Source organism: Entelurus aequoreus, linkage group LG10 (assembly GCF_033978785.1).
Source record: "Entelurus aequoreus isolate RoL-2023_Sb linkage group LG10, RoL_Eaeq_v1.1, whole genome shotgun sequence".
Classification (NCBI taxonomy): Eukaryota; Metazoa; Chordata; class Actinopteri; order Syngnathiformes; family Syngnathidae; genus Entelurus; species Entelurus aequoreus.
Window position 1 is genome coordinate 25866138 of NC_084740.1, and position 21469 is coordinate 25887606.

Genomic DNA, 21469 nt, shown 5'->3' on the forward strand with positions numbered 1-21469 from the left:
TTTGTAAAACAAGACAAACGCCCAATTAGAGACAGCAGTGTCCGAAGGTAAAAATCTTGTCTTTCTCTGAAACCAAATTTGATCAAAGTATTTCTGACTCAGAGATAGAAATACAAAACTTTTCGGTTATCAGAAAGGATAGGAATAAACACGGTGGGGGCGTTTGTATGTATATTCACCAGGATATTAAATACATAACTCGCACTGATCTTAACTACAATGACCTGGAATCTGTGTGGGCGGAAATCAAATTTAAAAACGCTAAGCCGGTACTAATAGGGACTGTTTATAGACCCCCTAATCAGAGTGATTTCTATGGGGCTTTGGAAGAATGCTTGGTAGGGACAGACAACATGGAGAAAATTATAACTGGGGATCTGAACACAGATAATCAACGCAAAGATGCGCCTGTCTTCAGATCCTTCAGCAAGTTTTGTAATCTGCACGGTCTTTCCCAGCTAATAGCGCTACCCACAAGGGTGTGTGATTCCACCCAATCAACCATAGATGTCATTCTCACTTCAGACCGGCCTAAAATAAAAAATAGTGGGCTCATGATCTGTGGTCTTAGCGACCACTATCTAACCTTCTGCACCTGTAAAATAGCTAAACCTAAAGCCAATGGCCACATAACAGCCCAATCCAGATCCCTCAAAAAATACTCAAATGACAATTTCAATTTAAAATTAGATGAGTGGGACTGGTCCCCTGTGCTCGCGAGCAACCTGGTCGATGTTGCTTGGGATCGCTTCAAAACGGCGTTCCTAAAGATACTAAATGACATGGCTCCCGTGAAAACAGTCAGGATCAAAGCCCGCTCGGAACCATGGATGAATCCGGACCTATTAGCTGCCATAAAAGACAGAGACAGGAAATACTCTGAATACCAAAAATGTAAAACAGAAGTAGATAAACAACCCAATAATATCAACCTCAAATTACTCCTTTCAACTCTCAAAAACCAATGCAATAAATTAAGAAATAAGTCAACCAACCTGACTAAATCCTTAAAAAAAAAATTACATTAACGACAAAATAGAGGAAAACACAAATAAGCCACGTGAGCTCTGGAAAATTCTCAACAACCAGCTTCCTGGTTGCAGCTAGAAACTTAAAACAAGACTCACCAACATCAGCATCAAGGAGGGTGACTCCCTCATTACAGACAAAATGGAGGTAGCTAGCAGACTTAACATCTTTTTCACCAGCATAGCCGCAACTCTTGTCAACAAGCTGTCCCACCACTCTGGTCGCTTTGGTGTAGAACACATTAAAGCCTTCTACAGAAAGCTAGGAGTATCCAACGATGATTTCAAATTAGAAATGGTCACAGCTGATGAGGTGTTTAAAAAATTGAGCGTGCTCCACCCTAACAAGGCCACCGGCCTTGATAATATTCCCTCCAGATTCCTCAGGGACTCTGCCTCCATCATTGCCCCGATCATCACGCACATAATAAACCTATCAATTACACAAGGCCAAGTACCAAAAGATTTTAAGATAGCAAGAGTAACTCCCCTCTTTAAAAAAGGAAGCAAATTGGAACCTGGCAACTACCGACCTGTTTCTATTCTCAGTTCCGTTTCGAAAGTAATGGAGAAAATAGTTTATGAACAGGTCGACAGTTACCTTGCCACTAATAAACTCATGTACAAATTCCAATCCGGCTTCAGAACTAACCACTCCACTGACACATGCCTTCTCTATCTGACCGACCACATCAAACATGAGGTGGACGCAGGCAAATACTGCGGCATGGTCATGCTGGACCTTCAGAAGACCTTTGACACCGTTAACCACGCTATACTGTTGGATAAGCTCAGAGCAATCGGATTTAAAGGCCTACTGAAACCCACTACTACCGACCACGCAGTCTGATAGTTTATATATCAATGATGAAATCTTAACATTATAACACATGCCAATACGGCCGGGTTAACTTATAAAGTGACATTTTAAATTTGCCGCTAAACTTCCGGTTCGAAACGCCTCTGAGGATGCCGTATGCGCGTGACGTAACCCGGGGAACACGGATATGCCTTCCACATTGAAGCCAATACGAAAAAGCTCTGTTTTCATTTCATAATTCCACAGTATTCTGGACATCTGTGTTCGTGAATCTGTTGCAATCATGTTCATTGCATTATGGAGAAGGAAGCTGAGCAAGCAAAGAAGAAAGTTGTCGGTGCGAAATGGACGTATTTTTCGAACGTAGTCAGCAACAACAGTACACAGCCGGCGCTTCTTTGTTTACATTCCCGGAAGATGCAGTCAAGATGGAAGAACTCGGATAATAGAGACTCTAACCAGGAGGACTTTTGACTTCGATACACAGACGCCTGTAGAGAACTGGGACAACACAGACTCTTACCAGGATTACTTTGATTTGGATGACAAAGACGCAGACGTGCTACTGTGAGTATGCAGCTTTGGCTTCTAAACATTTGATCGCTTGACCGTATGTGCGCAACTTTTTTTTGCGTATGTACGTAACTTTTTTAAAATATATAAGCTTTATGAACCTTGGGTTAGGTGAACGGTCTTTTGGGCTGAGTGATTGTGTGTGTTGATCAGGTGTTTGAATTGTATTGGCGTGTTCTATGGAGCTAGGAGCTAGCATAGGAGCTAGGAGCTAGCATAACAAACACGCAGGTGTTTTTATGCAGGATTAATTTGTGGCATATTAAATATAAGCCTGGTTGTGTTGTGGCTAATAGAGTATATATATGTCTTGTGTTTATTTACTGTTGTAGTCATTCCCAGCTGAATATCAGGTACCGTGAGTATGCAGCCTTGGCTGCTAAACATTTGATAGCTTGACCGTATGTGCGCGTCACGTACGTAACTTTTTAAAAATATATAAGCTTTATGAACCTTGGGTTAGGTGAACGGTCTTTTGGGCTGAGTGATTGTGTGTGTTGAACAGGTGTTTGAATTGTGTTGGCGTGTTCTATAGAGCTAGGAGCTAGCAGAGGAGCTAGGAGCTAGCAGAGGAGCTAGGAGCTAGCGTAACAAACACGCAGGTGTTTTTATGCAGGATTAATTTGTGGCATATTAAATATAAGCCTGGTTGTGTTGTGGCTAATAGAGTATATATATGTCTTGTGTTTATTTACTGTTGTAGTCATTCCCAGCTGAATATCAGGTACCGTGAGTATGCAGCCTTGGCTGCTAAACATTTGATAGCTTGACCGTATGTGCGCGTCACATACGTAACTTTTTAAAAATATATAAGCTTTATGAACCTTGGGTTAGGTGAACGGTCTTTTGGGCTGAGTGATTGTGTGTGTTGATCAGGTGTTTGAATTGTATTGGCGTGTTCTATGGAGCTAGGAGCTAGCATAGGAGCTAGGAGCTAGCATAACAAACACGCAGGTGTTTTTATGCAGGATTAATTTGTGGCATATTAAATATAAGCCTGGTTGTGTTGTGGCTAATAGAGTATATATATGTCTTGTGTTTATTTACTGTTGTAGTCATTCCCAGCTGAATATCAGGTCACCCCCGGCTCTCACAGCATCTTCCCTATCTGAATAGCTTCAACTCCCCACTAGTCCTTCACTTGCACTTTACTCATCCACAAATCTTTCATCCTCGCTCAAATTAATGGGGAAATTGTCGCTTTCTCGGTCCGAATCTCTCTCACTTCATGCGGCCATCATTGTAAACAATAGGGAACTTTGCGTATATGTTCAACTGACTACGTCACGCTACTTCCGGTAGGGGCAAGCCTTTTTTTTTATCAGATACCAAAAGTTGCAATCTTTATCGTCGTTGTTCTATACTAAATCCTTTCAGCAAAAATATGGCAATATCGCGAAATGATCAAGTATGACACATAGAATAGATCTGCTATCCCCGTTTAAATAAAAAAAATTCATTTCAGTAGGCCTTTAACAAAACCTCATGGAGCTGGATGCAATCTTACTTGGAGGGGAGGGAGCAGGTGGTAGAGGTGAACGGCACCGTGTCCCCCCCCCCCTCTCGGTGAGCTGTGGACTCCCCCAAGGCAGTATATTGGGACCTTTACTGTTCCTAATATACATAAACGACATGTCATCGGCATGCGACTGTGAATTGTTTTTGTTTGCGGATGACTCTGCCTTGCTGGTATCCGGCAAGGACAAGTCACAGGTGGAGAAAATCCTCAGTGCTGAGCTCTGTAGAACTTGCACCTGGCTCGCTGACAACAAGCTATCCATACACTTGGGTAAAACAGAATCCATCCTGTTTGGGTCCCACATCAAACTTAAGAAAGTCAATGACTTCACCATAAAAGTAGGTGACATTGTTATCACCAGGAAAGATGAGGTCACCTACCTAGGTTCCATTCTAGAGGCTAACCTTTCCTGTGATAAAATGGCAACCAAGGTAATCAAAAAGGTTAACCAACGAACGAGATTTCTCTACAGAATTTCCTCTCTGGTCAACAAAAGCACCTTGAGGATTCTGGCGGGAACTCTCGTTCAACCCTTTTTCGATTACGCATGCACCTCCTGGTACCCTAGCACCTCCAAAACCCTCAAATCTAAACTCCAAACATCTCAGAACAAGCTAGTCAGGTTACTTCTAGACCTCCACCCCAGATCCCACCTCACTCCTACCCACTTCTCTAAAGTGGGCTGGCTCAAGGTGGAGGACAGAGTTAAACAACTTGCACTGAGCCTAGTCTATAAAATCCGCTACACCTCCCTGATACCGAAGTACATGTCAAACTACTTCCTTAACGTAAATGACCGCCATAACCACAACACCAGGGGGTGCTCCACTAACCACGTTAAACCCAGATTCCGAACTAACAAAGGTCTTAACTCATTCTCTTTCTATGCCACATCAATGTGGAATGCGCTCCCAACAGGTATAAAAGAAAGGGCATCTCTATCCTCCTTCAAAACCGCAATAAAAGTTCACCTCCAGGCAGCTACAACCCTAAACTAACACCCTCCCCGGATTGCTAATAATCAAATGTAAACAATCAAATGCAGATACTTTTTCTTTTTCTTATGCCTTCTGATCTCTCTCTCTCTCTCTCTCTCTCTCTCTCTCTATGTCCACTACTTGATGTCCATATCCTCCCCCCCCTCCACACCCCTGATTGTAAATAATGTAAATAATTCAATGTGATTATCTTATGTGATGACTGTATTATGATGATGGTATATATATATGATAGTATATATCTGTATCATGAATCAATTTAAGTGGACCCCGACTTAAATAAGTTGAAAAACTTATTCGGGTGTTACCATTTAGTGGTCAATTGTACGGAATATGTACTTCACTGTGCAACCTACTAATAAAAGTCTCAATCAATCAAAAAAGCATCCACTGTTACTCTGCTGCTAAGAATGCACCACAAAGATGGGTGGGATTCATCAGATGCATTTATTTTATTATTTTTTTGCAAACTGCTGTTTTTGTTTTATGTGGTGCTAAGCATGCACAGCAGAAAACGAGGCAGGTATAGCTGCACCAGATACATTTAATTTAATTTAAAAACTGTACTTTTGAGTCAATACAAAAATGTTGATATTTTCAATTAAGTTAAAAAAAGGCATGGAAATTTCTCCTTTTTTTATTATTGAAAACATATCAAACCGTGACATTAAAATATTGAATTTTGTGTATCGTTGCACCCCTAACATATATGTATGTATGTATATATATATATATATATATATATATATATATATATATATATATATATATATATATATATATATATATATATATATATATATATATATATATACACATCCATCCATTTTTTACCGCTTGTCCCTTTTGGGGTCGTCGGGGGTGCTGGAGCCTATCTCAGCTGCATTCGGGCGGAAGGCGGGGTACACCCCGAACAAGTCGCCACCTCATCACAGGGCCAACACAGATAGACAGACAACATTCACACACTAGGGCCAAATTAGTGTTGCCAATCAACCTATCCCCAGGTGCATGTTTTTGGCGGTGGGAGGAAGCCGGACTACCCGGAAGAAACCCACGCAGTCACGGGGAGAACATGCAAACTCCACACAGAAAGATACCTAGCCCGGGATTGAACCAAGGACTACTCAGGACCTTCGTATTGTGAGGCACATGCACTATATATATATATATATATATATATATATATATGGTGTTTTTGAGGAGTTTTACATACGTATTTCAAAGACTGTCCTATAAAATGCTTTATTGGGTTTTCAGTGCAGAAGAAAGCTTGTGTCGGTGTGGTCTTGGGCAGATCACAATATTAAAAGTAAAGTGAGGACAAGAACGCTGCAAAAAAGAGCTGACAAAAAATAAGATAAGACGACTAGATTTTAGGAAAATAATACTAAAATCTAGTGAAATTATCTGTCCATGCAGTTAATTAATTGTATTTGATAAGACATCATGAATTAAGATTAATATATCTCAAAATGAGCAGGACTAGTGAGAACAATTCGATGCAGAATCGATTCTCGATTCAAAATGATTCTCGATACAAAACTTAAAAAGAAAACTGTTTTTCTTTCGTAAAATTCAACCCAAACATTTAATAAAGTCAAATACAAAAAGGGCAACAAGAGAAGTATCCCACACTTTGATAACAATAAATCTGTACAGCAGATATGATCATCTACATCAACAATATGATTTGTCTGAGTGACAGGACAGATTTACAAAATAAATAAATGCAATTTTAAAATCCATTCTTTTATATTTTTTTAATCAATTAAGAATCGTTACAAATTCATTCGAAAATCAATTTTTTTGACACTCCTAGTAAATAGGTATCATTGTTGATGAGGTTTGTGCATTGTGTTGTATTACAGTGGCCAAAAATAATAAATATACCTCTGCCTTGTTTTTAATGAATACTTGGGCCTACTATGCTATTGTTTTTTTAAATATTGGTCATTATGGTGATACTAGGAGAACCAAGTGTTTTCTGACGTGGCACTTAGTGGAAAAAAAGTTTGAGAACCACTGTTCTAGTGGCGCCAAACAACTCTGAGCTTTTCTTACTGTCGCTCACACACCGGTAGGAGGGAGATGCAAACAGAGATCGTCTGGAAACAAAGTGTCTCAAAGATTGTCAACAAATTAGCAAAGGAGGAGTTACTGTATGATGCTAACGTTAAAACTAACGCTTAATCATTCTGACCACAGTCAACAAGTGTATCGTTTTATATTTTGTTGTTAAAACTATTTCCCCAAAAACATGTTTTTTTTTTTCACACCAGCTTTGTTGAATCAGCGTTGGGTCAGATTCCTATTTCTAGACGTTGAGTTGCAGAGCAGCCCGCCATTGTTGTTTTGGTTGCGCTGTACTTACGTTAGCAGCAGGCTTTGAAAGATGATGCAGTCCAGACCAGACCAGACATCAAAAGGTTCTCAAGTTTTCTGTCCCGGTCTTTGCAGTACAGTAATACGATTCTGATTTATTTGGATTCACTGAAGGGTTATCCCCTTCAAAGGGTTTCCACACCAAGAGTTGCACTATCTCCCGCAAAGGTTGCAACACATTTCCTAATATATATATATTTATATCTATATAAAAACTTCTCAGATGAAAGAGGAAACTTCTAGAATATGTAAGCTTGCATGAGGTAGAGCAGGCACCACACGCCCACCCTCTCTGCCACTTTTTTATTTATAGCTGAAACCAACTGAAATTCAAGGCGGTAACAACTTGGAGCATTCCATCTTTTTTTTTTTTTTGCCCTTTGAAATTCTTTTCAGAGTTCCTCTCCGAGAGAGAAAGACAGTGATTTCCAGCGGCTCCAATCCTCCCGCGAAGAATAGCGCAGATAATGAAGTGGAGGCAGTGGCAGCCAAAGCGCTAAAGCTTTTGGAGGTGGAACACTGCCTCAGCATATCACATCACATTTCTCCTTTCCCCCGTTAACAGCCACTTTCCGCCGCCGCCAAACCCTCAGCCAGACATTCATTCGGGGGGAAATAGCAGTGCAATCACACCGTCTAGCTTGTGTCGTCATTTGATTTTTAAAAAAATCAATCAAGTTTTCTCTTTAGGCTTTGAGCATTTGCTCATAATAGCTGGAAGTTGAACAGATTCCCTTCTTAAGACCACTCAATTTGATTTAACATCGACAAGAAAGGGAAATTGACCTTGATGTGCAGGTGACTCAAAAACCTTTTTAAAAAGTCATACATTTTACTTTTTGAAACTAATACTGATAATTTTGAAACCGATAATTTCCGATATTACATTTTAAAGCATTTATCGGCCGATAATATCGGCTGTCCAATATTATCGGACATCTCTAATATTATTATCTAATATTAATATAGTTCAAATTTATTTATTTAAGTACTGCGTATGTAAATTAATTTTTCATCAGTTTTCATGAGTCCTTTTTTTTGCAGTATATTTGATTATGATTTATTTTGTAATCAGCCTGACCTAAGCCTTGATAATAATATTTGTGATCAGGGGCCGTATTTATCAAGCGTCTTAGAGTGACATTTTACACTTAAGTCCTGAGAATTTGCGAAATGTAGTCCTACTCTCAAACTTAAGAATAAAAGCTATTTATCAACTTTCTTAAGTCTAAGAATCACTCCTACTCTCCACGATATTTAAGAGACCTTCAGAGGTGTCCTAAGTGGTTAGGAGTTGCCAGCGGGGGATGGCACTGAGGCGAGAGAGACGTGTGCGAACGTTCATGGAGCGGAAGGATGTCCTGGCTTTGTTTGATGACGAGCAGCTGATCAAACGGTATCGTTTAGACAGAGCGGGTATTATTTTTGTCACAGATTTAATAATTTTCGATTCCATGCTGATTTCTGCATGTGGCTGCAGTGGGCTAGTATATATAGAGCCACCCACACCAGTTTCAAATTAGTTGCCTAATTAATGAATTGGAAAGAAAATGTTATGAGAGTAGCGTATGTGTGTGTGTGGCCCTTTAATAGGTGACAGCATGTGAGGTGAGTGACGTCAGTGAGTGTGTGGGCGAGAGAAGAGAGGGAGCGGTAGCGTGAGTGCGGGCAGGGACTAGTTTGTTTTGTGTTGGATTGGCTGTGTGCAAGCAATCAATAAAGCAAGATTTGCAACTAATCGCCGGACTCATCATTCACCCTAAAGTCGTCCGCTGTGGAGACCCACTGCCGGGTAAAGTGAAGGGTGTTGCCCCGAGCATACATCGGCCCTGGAGAAGTTTCCCCCCTGCGCTCTTCGACTACGGTCTGGGAGCAGGAAAGGTGCAACAAAAAGGAAACATTTATTTTTGATTCATTGCCAATATTGTTTGTTTGTTTTGTATTATTTTGTAGTTTATTGTCAAAATATACACTCCCATTGTCCACTTAAATATTTCTAAGATATTTCTTTATTCTTAGACAAGGGATTCCCTTCCGTGATTGGTCATTTCTATGGACACAGAAATGACGTCACCTAAAATTCCGTTTACGGCACGTAGTAATGTCGTAATTCAGCTCTGAGTGTGACACTTAAGATTCAGTCCTACACTTCGCTGAAAGTGTGAGTAAGACGCTTGATAACTAACTTTTAAGTGCAGCTTTCAGCGAAGAATTTATTTACTCTTAAGTCAACTCTTAGCAGACTTCTTAGGAGTAATTCTAAGAAGCTTGATAAATACGGCCCCAGGTCATGTTTTTTTATCATTTGACAAAATTTACCCTGTTAAATTGTAAGTAGGTTAGATATACTTACTAAATACAAGTAAAATCAAGATTTCGATTACTAATTCAGTGCTAATATTTGAGTGGGCCACGGGCCCGTCTGTAGTGGAAAAGTTGGGCCCTGAGATCATAAAGGTTAGGAACCCTTTATACAGACGTTATGAATGGTATAAATTTGGCTGACTAAAGAGCTTTTACTGCTATGGTTAAATTTTGATAATGCATGTTAATGATGACACATTCTAGCTGTGTCCCACTAGCGTACGAAGGAGTCATCAACGCAATGTATCTACCGGCTAATGTCCCTCCACAGTGTGGATCTGCTTTCAAATCACTTATCCTTGCCTCAATTGCGGCAAAAAAACAACTAAGTTTATTGCAAGCATCATTATCACTGGAGGACGTGAGGACAAGGAATAGCTACTTAACATACCAAAGGAAGATACAAAAGGAAAGCTAACCGCTTAGCTAGACCAATAAGAGGTTGGTGGATTGACACAAATATCGACATAAATTATACCAAGTATCAGATCTAGTTCAGGTCAATACTACATTGATTATATCGATATTTCTTATCATCACAAAAAATTTAGTTGTTTTTGTTATTGTTTACAAACTCGGGAAATAAGAGCCAATAGTAGTGTTTGCTTTTGTTAATTTTTTTTTTTTTTCAGTATTGACTTTATTATTAATGTTGTATGTAATAAAATTGAAAAATTACATCATTTTAATATTCGATTACTGTTGTTACACAGCCATCCTGTATTTGTGTTTGATAATTGTGACCATAAATGTAATCATTCAATGATCTTGAAGATTTGACAGCATTGGTATGCCCTCGTAACTACTTGGTATTGGATCGATACTCAAATTTGTGGTAAATGTAAAGTACGAACCAACAGATGAATAAGTGATTATTACATTTTACCAGAAGTGTGGAAAGAACAATGTTACAACAGAAAGTAACCAGATATTGACAGCAAATGAAAAAGTAGGTTACTAACAGGAAATGACGTAATATGTTACTGCATACGTCAGCAGCTAAATTAGCAGCCTTTTTTTAAAAACTATCATTTATATGCCAAATAATCCATCAATTTTCTACCCCGTGTCCCTCTCGGGGTCGCGGGGGGTGCTGGAGCCTAACCCAGCTGCATTCAGGCGGTAGGCGGGGTACATCCTGGATAAGTGGCTACCTCATCGCAGGGCCAACACAGACAGACAACATTCACACATATAATAATAAATACTGTTATATAGGCCTCATCGCTCATCCCCTACGTGCATGGAGGGTTACATGAATCCTCTACGAAAATACTCTCTGAATTTACATAATAAATGAGCAAAGGTGTGTCTTACTGGTAAACAAAAACATGTCTTAAATATTTCATTCGGCAGCCATCGGTGTAACTTACGGAAAGCCCCCGATGTTTGTGTCGCTCTAATACGAGGAAACGTCTGTCGCGACGCTCAACAGGAAGCGTACTTGTATTTCTTCTGCGATAAATATTGCACCATTCCTCTCCGCTCGTCTCGCAGCGGGGTGCCAAAAGGGGTGCGATGAGCAGATAGATGAGAAGGAATGGTGCTGTCTTCAGAGTAATAGAGTGGAGGAGAGATGTAGCAGATTACACGGCCCTAAATACATCAGTAGTAGCATGTGTCAGCACAACCCAAACCGCGCTTCCATCACGCCACGGAAAAGTACTTCTGCCAAACCTCCTTTTCCCTTCCCTCGACTGCTTCACCACTTCAGATATTTTCCCCCGTTTTTCCCCCCTTTCCGCTCCGCCCATTTCCTGGTTGGCGTTCTAAATTTTCACCGGTTAAAGAGTCAAGGCGCTGTGTCAATTTGATGTTCCTTTTTACTGTTCCTATGGTTGGTGGCGGCCGGCATGTAAGCGGTGGTCCAGCCAGCCCGAGCAATGGCCGTGCCCTTCACGTGTCCCCCGCCATGCACGCCCGCCCGCCTGACAGATGGCTGTAAAAGTTTTCAGAGTTGTAAAATTTAAACGCTGCCTCGCTCGCTCGCTCTCTTTCTTCTCCGTCGTCTGGAATGGAAATGGGCTGCACGTGAATTTTATTTCAAATCTCCTTCATGAGATACACACGCTGCCAGGCTCCCTCTTAATTTCCCCTTCTCATTCTCCTGTTTAAAATTCATGGACTTTCTTATCGCTTTTTGGGGGGAAATGATAATTATAATTCCCCAGAGTCTGCCAGCGGAGCTTAAAAACTTGATGGAGGGACATTGAGGGTGTGCATGTTCTCATGCAGAGCAACACATGGGCGAGCCATCATCAACACGCCCTGAACAACAAGTGACTGTCACAGCAGATGACAAAACAATCGGACGAGACTTCGTCATAAAATTGTTGTTATGTATTAATCTAAGCGCCATGATAACTAGGCCTATGTATTCTAATAAATAAAAAAAATAGTGTGCTAAATGCTTTATTTTGGAGCTGAACAGAGGACATCGGAAGCAGGCGAAATATACCCGCCTAAGTGTTTTACTTTAGTAATGTTTGGACTGCATGAGAAAGTGCAGCCTCTGCAGGATTTGGCCAGAATTCCCGTGAATTATGTGTGGTTCCGCAACTTCACAGCACAATTAGGCCAATCGGCGTCATTTTCGCCAACCGAATTTGTCTCTGAGTGGCGCTTAAACGCACACATCAACTGTCCAATCAACTACTTCCTGTTTTAGTCTATGGCGCCTAGCCTAGTACACAAACATTTACTTCCTGTTGACATGTATTTATATATTCATGTAACCGTTATTTATCCAGGGTAACACAACTTAAATCAGATTTTCGTTAGCAAAGAGGCAGTGTTTACATGCTCGAGATGTTGGAGTGTGATGACAATCTCTCATCATTAACACAAATTAGCTCTATAGATCGTCCTCAACAGTTAAACAATTCTCTAAACATGCGGGGGTAAATGCTAAAATAAATATTTAAGATGGACAAACACTTTTTGAAAGAGGGCGGGCGTGGCTCAGATGGTGGAAATTTGAGGGTTCCTGGTTCGAATCCAGCTTGGGCAAGACACTTCATCCACGTTGCTCCAAGTGTCACCCGCATTGGTATAAACATAGCTTAGATGTAGATATTGGGTTTCTCAATGTAAAGCGCTTCGAGTCACTAGAGAAAAAAAAGCCAGACATACCGCTACTTTTTTCCTAAGCTTTGAACCCTGCAGTTTATATAGAGGTGCGGCTAATCTATAGATTTTTCTTCGCTAACGGCTAAATTATGCAATGGATTAAGCAAAGAATTCAAACAATGTTGTAAAATTATCCACTTGAAGACATTGTTCAAACGCAAAGTCCCGTTTCATCTACTATTGGTCCAAAGCATTTCTGCTCGAAATGATTCTTCATTTGTCACTCCAAGCAACGTTTGGAAGTTTTGCAATATAACTAAAACAATTCTTACTTACTAAACCGTCCCATATGTGATGTCTGTAGCAGTGTTTTCATGCATAATTTAACATGCTATTGTAATGTTATCAAGCTAGCGCCGTTAGCATTAGCGTATATGCTAACACGTTTACATTTGTCCGTTTTAGCATTATTATCTTACAATGGCATTCTTTTTGTATTGTTTCAGTTTCACAAATTCATCAACATATAATCGTGGAGTTATTAAGTCTATTTAGCTGATTGGAGGGCAAGCTTCCGCAGCTAGTGGGTCCATGAAGATGACTTCTGTTTTGTTTGATCATCTGTTTTTCTGCCGTATTGCAGACACCGTTTGGAAACAATAAAGGTATGGGGGGGGGTATGTTTTTTTTTTTTTGTCATAAAGAAATACAATCACGTGTGCTTACGGACTGTATCCCTGCAGACTGTATTGATCTATATTGATATATAATGTAGGAACCAGAAATATTAATAACAGAAAGAAACAACTCTTTTGTGCGGATGAGTGTAAATGGGGGAGGGAGGTTTTTTGGGTTGGTGCACTAATTGTAAGTGTATCTTGTGTTTTTTATGCTGATTTAATTTTAAAAATATATACATATTTTTTTAAAAATTTGTTTACATTTCTTGGGCGGCCTGGTACCAATCGATCCACGGACCGGTACCGGGCCGCGGCCCGTGGTTGGGGACCACTGCCTTGATGCCATACAGCGCCTCTACTGGCGGCTACTAAGTAATGCATTCCCATTTTCCCTCAGTTACCTTAAGAAACTGTTATATTATTAATGCATATCCCGTTTATGTTGTATTTAAATCCACATATGATCTGATAATATCCTGTTTACACCGCCATGTTTAAAAATTATGTAAATGGAACATATGTCTGCTTACCCGTCACAGAGCTGTCCAGGTTGTCCATGCTCGACCCCGGCGTGTGCTCGATACCGCGTGGATGCCTGGCCCCGTATCCCTCATCCTCCTCGTCGTCTTCATCCTCCTCATCGGGCAGGTCGGTCTCCAGGTCGGAAACCATTGTGCTTGACACGTAGCCCACCGGAGGGGCCGGGGCCTGGGGCGGCCCCCCTTGCATGTGCCTGCAGAGCGCCAAGCGGGGAATGTCAAAGACGGGAATAGGACGGCTGTCGGTGAATAAACGAGGACAATTCGGCTAATTTGACGACGGCGCTTGCGCGGTAACACAATGACCCGTTAATTGCCGCCGCGGATTGTACAAAAGCGAGCGTACCGGGGGCCTTTCGACACTCTGGCGTCACGTCGAGTGACAGCGGGCGTTTGTTTGAGGGGCGCCTTTGCAAGGGGAATGGCTTGTAATTACTGGGCCTGTTGTGTTGTCAAACGCTCTCTAAGCAACATAGTCATTACTGTAGCTAACATGACATCTCCTTCCTGACAATAACCCCACCATTGCCACACACACACGCACAGACACACACACCCACATTATTCCCAATGAAAGCCAGGTTCTTCTCCTGGCTGTCGACAGAATGAAGCATGGCCTTAATCTGACTTGCATGAGCTAAACAGCGCTGGAATGTGTTTCATACGTGTGTGTGTGTTGCGTATATGACTGTGTGTGTTGCATGCATGTGTGTTTGTGTGCGTGGGAGTAAATACAAAGACAGGCCTAAGAGGGAGCAGGAGCACAGTGCTATTGGCCCAGAGTGCTAGCATGGGCCCATTAAAATGAAATGATGAATGGGTTTATCTTCGCTGCACACGTGCGACACAAAGACTAACTGTTACAGCGGCACCCGAATCAATCTTGCCGCCGGCGAATATGCGTACAGTAAGCGCTTTAAAATAACAACCATGCATAAGGGTCACGCTTGTTGTTTTTTTCCCCCCCTCACTTGTCTGGCTGCCTCTGCACTTTATATTTAATGGCAATATATACAGTAGCTGTGTTCTCTCTCTGCCAGCTGCAGCCGAGGTCTGCCGCTGTGTGCATTTTTGGATCGGGTCCTAAATAACATAAGTACTCAGCTCACAAAACGGATGCTTAGGGACGGCGTGGCGAAGTTGGTAGAGTGGCTGTGCCAGCAATCGGAGTGTTGCTGGTTACTGGGGTTCAATTCCCACCTTCTACCTTCCTAGTCACGTCCGTTGTGTCCTTGGGCAAGACACTTCACCCTTTGCCTCTGATGGCTGCTGGTTAGCGCCTTGCATGGCAGCTCCTGCCATCAGTGTGTGAATGTGTGTGTGTATGGGTAAATGTGGAAATACTGTCAAAGCGCTTTGAGTACCTTGAAGGTAGAAAAGCGCTATACAAGTATAACCCATTTATCATTTATCATTTATTTGTAATTTGTATTCAAAAACCAACAATGGGATAAAGAAAAAACGACAAAAAACTTGCTTCCGTGAAAATGCTACTGTGTATCATATACAAGCATTCATGATTTAATTCATGTATTTAGTTTTATAATGTTATAATATTTACAGGACAATGTTTTTTTTATTATTCCTTTGTTACCATTTGGTTTTATATTTATTATATGGTATAGTCATTTATAAAATGTTACTTTATATAAGTTTTTGTAATATATTAATTGTTTTATGTGTCTATTTGTGCTTTAATGTGTGTCCTAATTTGGAGGCACCTTGGGCTGAATGTCTCAAATATGCTCCATAAATGTAAAAATATATTTGATTTATTGTTATTTTATTTTGTTTCTCTCAAATGCTGTTCACATAAAAAGGGCTGTTTGCGGCTGCCTAAAGAACGCTGAATCGCTAACTTCGTAGTTGGAGTGCTAAAATCTTTTTTTTATTCCCAATTATTAAATTATTATTTAAGTTATTCATTTATTATAAATATTCCATTATCTATTTATTTTCAACAACAAACCTTAATGATAAGGACAGGACTTATCTCGTAGCTAAGTCCACTAATTATTACTTCTAGTCAGGAGGTTATGTAAATGTTGTCATTGGTTTGTTCGTCTATTAGTTACTTAGCAAAATAACTCAAATAGTAATAGTAATAGTCCAAAATGGTGTAAGAAACAACTGATTAGATTTTGTTCCTGATCTGGATAATTTTCACGTTTACGCTTGTAGGAAGGAACAAGTCGTTACATTTTGGGGCTGATCGCCATCATTTCTACTATGTTACATTTTGTCTACATTAGGAGTTTCAACTTTTTTGTGCGTGTATGCTTGCGACTCCAACCACAGAGACAAAGACAGTGGATGATTGACAAGAGGCTTCACTCCGTTTCTTTCATTGCGCTATACAGTAGATAGCTCAAAAAATTATGGGTGGATTTTCTTCCAACTGTCAGGAAATGTCAGAAATGGGACAGGGAACAAGTGATTACATTTTAAGGCTGATCTGGATCACCATTTGGATTCAGGACTTTTTTACAATTGGGAGATAGATTCTGGCGTAGGTCTCTGAATGCTTTTTTATTTGGTATGTGCACCAGTTTTTTGTGTAAAATCCTACTGAATCTTAATTAAAATAGGTTAAATAGACTGTGTAATGTAGCTTCAAATTAGCAGTTAATAACTTGCTGTTAAGCTAACATGATCCCTAAATGTATTGTCTAGTCCTGAAACTACCGTATTTACTAGACTATAAGCCTCTATTTTTTTCCCCATGCTTCGCACGCTGTGGCTTATAATATAGCGTAAGGTTATGTAACAGTGCAGCTAATGTATGGATGTTTCTTCACTAACGGCCATAATGTTTTGTATTCAACAAATAGTTTTCATGTAACACCAACATAGACACCGAAAAGGTGTGTTTGTGCCATGGCGCCATCTTTTGGTAAAGTTTGCTCACTGTAGAACCTGCTAATTGAAAATGTACTTCCTGTTTTGTGCCTTGAACTGGAAGTATAAGTCCTGTTTCCTCCACTATTCGTTCATAGCCTTTCTGCACAAAAGGATTCTTCATTCATCACTCCAAACAATGTTTGGGAGTTTTCACAATATAACTACAACTATTTATACTTACTAAACCGTCTCATGTGTGAGTGTTTATATGTATATTTGTACATGCTATCGTAATGTAATAAAGCTAGCGTTGTTGGCATTAGCAAATATGCTAACAGTTCTGCAAGTGTCCGTGTTAGTCTTATTAACTTACAATGGCATCTTTTTGTAGGGTTTCAGTTTCGTAAATTCACCAAAACGTCACTGTGGAGTTATTGAGTCTGTTTAGCTGATTGGAGAGCTAGCTCCCACAGCTCGTGGGTCCATGACGATGACTTCTGTTTTGTTGGATCAGCAGTTTTACTGCCGTGTTACAGGCACCATTTGCAAACAATTAAGGTATGTAAATATTTTGTACTGGTATATATCTGCAGCTTATAGTCCGATGCAGCTTATATATGTAAAAATATTTATTTCTTCTACGGTAATACGGTAATCTTGTATTGTTTTGTGTTATTCTTACCATGTCTGCTTCGCCATGTCCATTTGGTAAGCTCTGGTCAGCTCGTCCAGATGGGCCTGGAGCATGGGCTGCATCTCGTCCCGAGGGGAGGGGGTGAGGGTAGCTGTGGACTGCTGCCCGAAGGAGACGGCGGCCGGGGAGGAGGCCACGCCCCGGATGGGCGGGGTTGGCACCCTCTCGTCCTCTTCCTCCAGCTCGTCCTCCATGCCTTGGTGGAGGTAGGTCTGCACGGGCATGGGTGGACCCCAGCCATCACTTTCATACCTTAGGTGAAATAATAACCCAGCATTAGTGCGCAGTGTTCATATAGCCCTGCAGACGCTGGCCTGAAGTAATAACAGCCATAAAGAAAATGTTCATTAAAGAAATTTGTCAGTGCAGCCTCCGTGGGACATAACGGTTTTTATCTGCTGCCAGCTCAGATTTACCGTGAGTCCTCATTAAAGCAGATGACTCTCCATGATTGGAAACCAAGAGAAAGGAGACACGGGAGCTACTTGACCACAGAAAGACATGCTGACTACTTCCTAGTAGAGTTTAATACCGCTGTAGCTTCAAATCTGCCACAATGTCTCCCTAAAACAATGCCATTATGTGTATTGTTTGGCTCCGAGTTCATACGAAACCATCTGTGCTCCTAGCAGATTTATTTTACAGCCTTTGAATCATCCCATAGATCTGCATCCATCTGTACATGACTTTTCCGACAAGCTGCATTGATCCCCCACGTTTGCTGCAGCACAATAATTAGTCGCGGAGGAAAACAGAGCCATTATTAGCGACACACACAGCTTGTTTCTCTGCTACAGCAAAAAGGCCGGAGGAGGCCAAAAGCATGACAATGGCGGTAGTTATTGTGGTATGCGCTCAGGTGCATGTGACAGGAGCAACAAGAACGATGTATTGAACCAGCGAGGGGGGTGAGCTTTGTGTGGCAGAGCGGATTTGAACACAGAAAAATTAAGCTATTTTTCCTACCAAGTGGTCAATTAAGGCTTTGTGTGACCCTAAACAATATTTGTATGCAAAATGCAGTTCAAGTATATTTATAATAATATATTAAGAACTAATGTGTTTATAATTATTTTACAAGTTATGTAAAGATTTCTGTACGATAAATAGTCATGTGCTTAAAGGGGAGCTGCAAAGTTTTGGAAATGTTGCTTATCGTTCACAACCATTATGAAAGTCATAACGATGGATGATTTTTTTTAGAATGCATTCCAAATATTAAATAAATGTAAATAAAAGATTGCTTACAATGGGAGATCCACTAGTCCGCCCATAAAATCAGATAAATAACCATTCAAAAAGCGGCAACAACACTCAATTTACATTTCGTGACTTGAATATCAACCAAGTATTAGTGATATTGTTATTATAAGTGCTAACGCGGACAATCTATTTACATTGGTGCCGTGATTACTTCCGTGTGTTCCTATGTTTACATCATCAAGTGGCCTGTTGTTTCCTCGCTTCCCTGCTCCCTGTAAGTTTATTCATGCCTCTCACCTGAAAATAGATGACTGAGGAGATAATCCGACAATTTGGGACACTTTGACAGCCGTTTAGGACATGGAACTGGCGAGAACGACACGAAAAGCGCTTGTTCCCACCCCCCCACCCCGTTTCTTCGCAAGGATTATGAGACATTTTAATCCAAATTCATCGAAATGGGAAAATATGAACATCCCAGCAGTCGGCATCCTAATGACAGCAGACATTGTAAAGTAAGTGATGTTTTATTATGTTTGTTGGCTCTCAAGAAGTCTGCAGTGAGTAATAATCAGTGATGAAGAAAAAAAAGCAAACGTGATGCATTTTTTAAATTAATACACCACATATGCTTAAAATGATCAAAATACTTCAATATTAATTGTTATTATAAATGTGCTCGTTACTACATTACATATATACTTACATACCTACTCAGTGGCCTAGTGGTTAGAGTGTCCGCCCTGAGATCGGTAGGTTGTGAGTTCAAACCCCGGCCGAGTCATACCACAGACTATAAAAATGGGACCCATTACCTCCCTGCTTGGCACTCAGCATCAAGGGTTGGAATTGGGGGTTAAATCACCAAAAATTATTCCCGGGCGCGGCCTACGCTGCTGCCCACTGCTCCCCTCACCTCCCAGGGGGTGATCAAGGGTGATGGGTCAAATGCAGAGAATAATTTCGCCACACCTAGTGTATGTGTGACAATCATAGGTACTTTAACTTTACATTGTGTATATAAAACCCTAATGGAGGTGTTTGGATGTTTTTTTAAGGGGCTCATCAGGCAGATTTGAACAGCCTCCATAAGCTCTATTGTAAGCTGACTTTGATTGAATGTATTTAATATTTAGAATGCTTTAAAAAAATCAATCCGTCGTCATGTCTTTCATAATGATTGCGAACGACAGGCACAATTATAAAAAAAGGTGCAGTTGCCGTTTAAAATCCAGAAAATGTCCAAAGTTTATATGAAAAGGTAAAAAAAAATAAGTTGATAGGTCCAAGGGAAAAAAAGTGTTCTCCTACCTCAGTGAAAGCCAATTTAAAACTGCTACACAGCGCCTGAATGATTTGAAAAAGCTATGACCAGTGGGGTTCCCAAGAGCTCGATACCGGGATCCCTATTGTTCAACTTGTACAATGTGCCACTCGGTCAGCAAATATGCAGCTTAAATGTGTCCTACCACAACCATACAGATGACACTCAGATCTATGTGAACGTTGGCTTGTTCATTCACTTTGTCGCTGCATCGAACAGATCATTGTGTAGATGCAAAATTATTTTCTTCAGCTAAACTCAGACACAACAGAAATCATTGTCTTTGGCCCACAGAAGCAAATAAAAACTATTACTAGTCACTTTTAGACCCTCTCACTGACACCTAATAATCAGGCTAAACATTTAGGGGTAATAATAGACTGACTTAAACTTTAACAGCCACATTAGGTCAATAACAATAGCAGAAATAATGCCTAAATAAGAATTAGAATTACTAATCCATGCCTTTGTCTCTAGCAGGTTACACTACTGCAATGACCTTCTCACTGGGCTCTCTAAATGAGCTGTAAAACAGCTGCAGTACATCCAGAATGCTGCTGCTCGAGTCATGATGAGAACCAGGAAATATGACCATATTAGTCCAGTGCTTATGTCACTGCACTAACTTCCTGTTGCTCAGAGAATAGACTTTAAAGGCCTACTGAAACCCACTACTACCGACCACGCAGTCTGATAGTTTATATATCAATGATGAAATCTTAACATTATAACACATGCCAATACGGCCGGGTTAACTTATAAAGTGACATTTTAAATTTGCCGCTAAACTTCCGGTTCGAAACGCCTCTGAGGATGACGTATGCGTGTGACGTTGCCCGGCGAACACGGGTATGCCTTCCACATTGAAGCCGATACGAAAAAGCTCTGTTTTCATTTCATAATTCCACAGTATTCTGGACATCTGTGTTCGTGAATCTGTTTCAATCATGTTCATTGCATTATGGAGAAGGAAGCCGAGCAAGCAAAGAAGAAAGTTGTCGGTGCGAAATGGACGTATTTTTCGAACGTAGTCAGCCACAGCAGTACACAGCCGGCGCTTCTTTGTTTACATTCCCGAAAGATGCAGTCAAGATGGAAGAACTCGGATAACAGAGACTCTAACCAGGAGGACTTTTGATTTGGATACACAGACGCCTGTAGAGAACTGGGACAACACAGACTCTTACCAGGATTACTTTGATTTGGATGACAAAGACGCAGACGTGCTACTGTGAGTATGCAGCTTTGGCTTTTTTTTGCGTATGTACGTAACTTTTTTAAAATATATAAGCTTTATGAACCTTGGGTTAGGTGAACGGTCTTTTGGGCTGAGTGGTTGTGTGTGTTGATCATGTGTTTGAATTGTATTGGCGTGTTCTATGGAGCTAGGAGCTAGCAGAGGAGCTAGGAGCTAGCATAACACGTACCGTAC

The 21469-nt window shown here is 40.6% G+C and overlaps 1 protein-coding gene across 5 annotated transcripts in view; it reads right to left on the reverse strand.

Moving 5' to 3' along the window:
- Positions 1-21469, reverse strand: part of robo2 (roundabout, axon guidance receptor, homolog 2 (Drosophila)) — an 833901-nt gene that overhangs the window by 24857 nt on the left and 787575 nt on the right. For all 5 annotated transcript variants that reach the window (XM_062060421.1, XM_062060420.1, XM_062060422.1 and 2 more), the window contains 2 exons: positions 17499-17762; positions 13967-14169 (listed from right to left, as the gene is read on the reverse strand). In XM_062060421.1, the coding sequence (XP_061916405.1) occupies positions 13967-14169; positions 17499-17762 (467 nt within the window). The remainder of the gene's footprint in view (positions 1-13966; positions 14170-17498; positions 17763-21469) is intronic.